General features: G+C 41.6%; 1 protein-coding gene across 1 annotated transcript in view; it reads right to left on the bottom strand.

Moving 5' to 3' along the window:
• Nucleotides 1-247: 247 nt before the first annotated feature.
• gmpr (guanosine monophosphate reductase) overlaps nt 248-6000 on the bottom strand; it is a 30372-nt gene continuing 24619 nt past the window's right edge. The window contains exons 4-9 of the mRNA XM_048230081.1: nt 5721-5894; nt 5199-5280; nt 2578-2684; nt 2005-2047; nt 1519-1678; nt 248-475 (exon numbers count right to left, since the gene is read on the bottom strand). Coding sequence (XP_048086038.1) covers nt 295-475; nt 1519-1678; nt 2005-2047; nt 2578-2684; nt 5199-5280; nt 5721-5894 — 747 coding nt within the window. The 3' untranslated portion in view covers nt 248-294. The remainder of the gene's footprint in view (nt 476-1518; nt 1679-2004; nt 2048-2577; nt 2685-5198; nt 5281-5720; nt 5895-6000) is intronic.

Here is a 6000-nt window from a genome sequence, read left to right as displayed (position 1 = left end):
CATGTTGAATTTTAAAGTAATCCTAACACAGGCAAAGAGAAGGCAAGACTATATGTGTGTGTGTGTAATGGAAGTGTGTGTGTACAGTATGTGTGTATGTGTGTGTAATGGAAGTGTGTGTGTGTGTGTGTGTGTGTGTGTAATGGAAGTGTGTGTATGTGTGTGTGTGTAATGGAAGTGCGTGTATGTGTGTGTGTGTGTGTGAGTGTGTGTGTGTGTAATGGAAGTGTGTGTATTTGTGTGTGTGTGTGTGTGTGTGTGTGTATGTGTGAGTGTGTGTGTGTGTGTGTGTGACTAGGTGAACATGTGACTAGACTGCTGTGTGACTCTGATGAAGGTGGTCCTCCGGCTCAGCTCCTTGAGTTTGGCGGCCCCCACATACGTGCAGGTGGACCGCAAGCCGCCCAGGACATCCCGGATTGTGTTCTCCACGTCGCCCTTATATGGCACCTGCACCGTCCGACCCTCCGATGCCCTGAGGGACGCAACACAGACGACAACAAACGACAACACGTTACATTTATATAGCGCTTATGTAGACATGTGAAGGAAAACGACAAACAACTAAACGTTACATTTATATAGTGCTTATATAGACATGTGAAGGAAAACGACAAACAACTAAACGTTACATTTATATAGCGCTTATATAGACATGTGAAGGAAAACGACAACACGTTACATTTATATAGCGCTTATGTAGACATGTGAAGGAAAACGACAAACAACTAAACATGACATTTATATAGCGCTTATGTAGACATGTGAAGGAAAACGACAAACAACTAAACATGACATTTATATAGCGCTTATGTAGACATGTGAAGGAAAACGACAAACAACTAAACATGACATTTATATAGCGCTTATATAGACATGTGAAGGAAAACGTCAACACGTTACATTTATATAGCGCTTATGAAGACGTGAAGGAAAACGACAAACAACTAAACATGACATTTATATAGCGCTTATGTAGACATGTGAAGGAAAACGACAAACAGCTAAACGTTACATTTATTTAGCACTTACAGTATTTAGAGATGTGAAGGAAAACGACAACACGTTACATTTATATTATATTATATTATTTTGTAAAGCAACCAAAGAAGTTTTTATTTAAGCAAACAAAACTTAGAAGCTTTAGGTAAAACAAACCAAAAACTTCATAAAGCAAGTTTCCGGTAACTTTAGAGATATTGAACACTATAGGTTATTACCTAAAAGTCAACGAGTAAGACGTATTTCAAGCTAAAGTCTTAGCCATAAGCTATCACCTAAACATCAACAAGTAAGACTTATTTTAATCAACGAGTAAAACTTATCTTAATCAACAAGTAAGACTTATATCTTAAGCTTACGCCTTAGCCACAAGCTATCACCTAAAACTCAACAGACTCATTTCAAGGTTACGTTTTAGCCACCCTGATGGAAAAAGGACATGTAAGGCCTGGGTACCACTTCACTTCAGAGAAGCCAATTCTTTGCTCTGACTGGCCAATGGCTGGTGTCTGTCACCTGTACTCGGCCACTCCCCCGACGTATTTCTTCATGGCCGTGTCCGAGCTCATGCCATAGAACATTTTGAACTTCTTCCCGTCCTTCTCGATGATGTCACCGGCACACTGGTCGTGACCCGCCAACATGCCACCCAGCATGACAAAGTCAGCTCCGGCTCCTGTACACACACACACATACATGTACACACACACGCACACACATTCATACACACACACACGCACACACTCACACATACATGTACACACGCACACACATTCATACACACACGCGCGCACACACATGCATGTACACACACACACGCATGCACACACATACATGTACACACACACACATGCACACACACCAATATGAACACACACACAGACACACACACACACACAATACATTAGAGCTCATTGACATAGTTGAAATTATTTATTTCACATGACAAAATAAATCCTGAATAAATGTCCATACACAGAAGTCCTTCAAAACCAAACGTACCAAAAGCCTTGGCCACGTCACCAGGACAGCTGCAGCCACCATCCTGCAGTGGATACACACACACACACATACACACAGGCGCACACACACACACAGAGGCACACACACAAACGCACACACACACACAAACACACACACAGAGGCACACATACACACACACGCAATAGTTTTATTTACAAATGAATAAAAGTCCAGGAGCATGAACACTCAGACAAGTCAGACATGAGCCCGATAACAAACATCTGATCACTGGTCAGGGCTGGAGCTCACAGCGCCTGCCATTCTGTCCAATCCTAGAGTTCAGGAAGATGATGCCCCCTTGTGGTCAAATCAGAGCAGTTCAGGTCATTCATACAGTTCAACATGGACTCACTGAGATGATGCCCCCTTGTGGTCAAATCAGAGCAGTTCAGGTCATTCATACATCCATTCACAACATGGACTCACTGAGATGATGACCCCTTGTGGTCAAATCAGAGCAGTTCAGGTCATTCATACATCCATTCACAACGTGGACTCACTGAGATGATGTCCCCCTTGTGGTCAAATCAGAGCATCACAACGTGGACTCACTGAGATGATGTGTCCCTTGAGCCCATGGGCGGAGTCGGCACACTCTATGACGGCGCTCAGCTGTGGGTAGCCCACGCCAGTCTTGATTCGTGTCGTGCACACTGACCCTGGAGGTCAAAGGTCAAACGCAGGGTCAGAGCCACACGTGGAGGGATTTTAACAGTGCACACTAGGGTTGGGTATCGTTTGGGTTTTATTCGATACCGGTGCTAAATCGATACTTTTAAAACGGTGCCGGTGCCGAAACGGTGCCTGAACCGGTACTTTGTTTTTAAAATGTTTTAAATTAAAATGGTCTAAAGCATGAATTGCTTTTTTTTATTGATAATACAAATTTGAACATGAAATTGAACTGTTATATTCAATTTACTATCAATATCTCATTGCTCCTACTAATAACACATTTAAATGTTAAAACAGCTTGCCATTAGGGGTGTAAAGATTAACGTTAGATTACGTTTTTAACGTGTAAGATACGGCTACATCGATACGTGAAGCCCCGTATCGGAAAAAAACTGAAATGAACCGGTCGTTATATCGATTTACTTGTTATGAATCGGTGCACAACCTTTTCTGCTCGCTCAGACTCATTTACATTCCAAGCAGCGCGTTCATCCCACTTCCGGTTTTGAAACCATACGTGGCACGGAATTGTGGGTAATGCAGTTCGTTTTTGGTTACATTCATTGCCCAACGTTGTCAAATGACCTCATTACCCATACATCTATTGCAACTTAACCATGTTACAACTTGCACTCGGTCGGCTTTTGTTTTTCGAAATCCAGCGCGAAATTAAGCACTTATAGCATTCCTAAACAGCAACGATAGTCTGTAGAGTAGCCTTACCTTTGATGAAGGGATTTCCTTAATGTTAAATAATAATTTGGCCCTTGCTGCTAAAACGATGCATAAATTATTAGCCATTGATTTTGTTCATATTCTCTCAGACTTGTGGCGTTTTAGGTTTCTGCATTAGGTCTACTGTTGGAACAAAATAAGACCAGAGATTTCATTGATTTGTAGGCCTATTTTATTCTTGTAGGGTAGGCTAGGCCTATATGAGAAAAGGCCAAGAGTGTCTTAAGCACTGTTTTATTTTATTTCGGTATTGTCTTACCTCAACAAGTCTACAGCTCCATGAAAAAAATCAGATATAACTCTATACAATCTGTAAAGTCTATAAAAATGTATTTTTATGTTGTATTTGGCTGCTGTGCTTGACTGAAATGTAGACTATTATTTTCTAATTTCAATACAGTATATGAAACAAACCTCAGTTTAGATAATCATATTCACACATTTTGTTGCCTAATTGACAACCATGACCATGATAATTGATAATATAAAATGAATGTGCACCTTGAGCAAATTATAAAAAATCTTTCATAATGCTTTCCATTCTTGAACTGCATCGAATCGTACCGAATCACATTTTTATAAACATGTATCTTTTCTTGTATCGAATCGTGCCCGTGTATCTATATGCAAATCGTATCGTCTTTTACATGAGAGATTCACACCCCTACTTGCCATGCATGCACACACAATGGTAAGCTCTGCTTTCAAGTTTACCCAGTGTAGGCAGTTTGCCATAAGGTATGTTAAAACCGCTTGCCATAAAACTGCCAGGTCATGGACAACGGCATTTGCAAGCAAGCTAATCTAACAGGGACTCTACTTTCCAGTTAATTCAGTGTGTTCCCAAATGCTTCAAGAAATTTCATGTCTTAACCCATAACATGCAGTAGTTTTGAACATGTTAGGCTACATGTCGGTGTTGAAGTGTTTAGATTCCCAGCGCTAGCCTAGTAGGCATTTTAACAGCAACTATGGCTATGCGCTAACACCAGTCAGCTGAGTTTAATTAGCGATAACGTACGGAGATGGTTTCGTAGCGTCTGACAGCTAAGTGGCATCAGGTATGTAACCTACATATTTATGTTTTTGCCAGCTAACCTTTAACATGAACTTCATATTCACTGTGATGCTATATGGGCCTCATGCACATGAAAGATTAATATCATGCCATTATGCTGTTTAACACACCATGAAATAAAGTTTTCACCTTACAACTTTGCTGATAACATTTCAAATAAATGTCAGTTAGCGCATTAGCAAGGATATTGTGTAACGTATAGGCTAGCCTACTGTTGATGTTGTTTCATAGCCTTTTACTTGTGTGTAGTTAGGCCCACTGCTAGATTTTGACAGGTGCTCGCGATATCGCTTTAAAGTAAGCTACTTGGGCTCACGCAAGCTGTCAAACACTGTCCACTCGCCTGCACCCCTCTGGTTTATACATCCAGTGTTTATCATATGTTAGCTAACTGTAGGCCTATCTGGATGTGTTGCTATCAGAGCAAGACGTTAGAGATGGCGCATGACATGCAGTAATGCCTCGTATAAAAAAAAAAACATTAAAAAAAAACACTATAAAAAAAGCACCGAAATGAGGCACCGAAATCCACATTGTTATTCGATACCGTTTGCGTCGGCACCGGTGTCATATTAGAACCGTGTTTCGGTGCCCAACCCTAGTGCACACACACACACATTCATACAGACACACATTCACACACACACTCACACACACACATACACATTCACACACACACACACACCTGGTCCGATGCCCACTTTGATGATGTCAGCACCGGTCAGAATAAGTTCCTCCACCATCTCTCCTGTCACCACGTTACCAGCCTGTTCCACCCAACACAAGACAAGGGGATTATGGGGGTTGTAGGCATCTTTTACAGTACATTTAGCCTGTTCCACCCAACACAAGCCAAGGGGATTATGGGGGTTGTAGGCATCTTTTACAGTACATTTAAGCCTGTTCCACCCAACACAAGTCAAGGGGGTTATGGGGGTTGTAGGCATCTTTTACATTTGTACTGTGTCATTTTAAAAGTTTAACCAATCAAATTATTTTATACATCAATTACACACTGTTCCACAATTTGCATTCTATATATCTACGTTTATTTTAAATGAGTATACAGAGGATTCTATATATCTACGTTTATTTTAAATGAGTAAGCAGAGGATTCTATATATCTATGTTTATTTTAAATGAGTAAGCAGAGGATTCTTTCTGAAACAGCACATTTCTACTGTATGTGGCATGCGGGGCCACTCACCATGATGGTGTGTGTGGGGAACTTCTCTCGGACCGTCTTGACGAACTCCACGAAGTGCTCGGAGTAGCCGTTAGCCACGTCCAGGCAGATGTAGCGCACCTGAGGAACGGCCTCCAGGATGGCACTCAGACGCTCTAGATCCGCTTTCCCACTGCCCGAGCTAGCCGCTACATGCTAACACACACACACAGATCCGCTTTACCACTGCTCGAGCTAGCCGCTACATGCTAACACACACACACAGATCCGCTTTACCACTGCTCGAGCTAGCCGTTACATG

Source organism: Alosa alosa, chromosome 20, assembly GCF_017589495.1.
Source record: "Alosa alosa isolate M-15738 ecotype Scorff River chromosome 20, AALO_Geno_1.1, whole genome shotgun sequence".
NCBI classification, from domain to species: domain Eukaryota; kingdom Metazoa; phylum Chordata; class Actinopteri; order Clupeiformes; family Clupeidae; genus Alosa; species Alosa alosa.
This window is presented reverse-complemented; position numbering and strand designations above follow the sequence as displayed.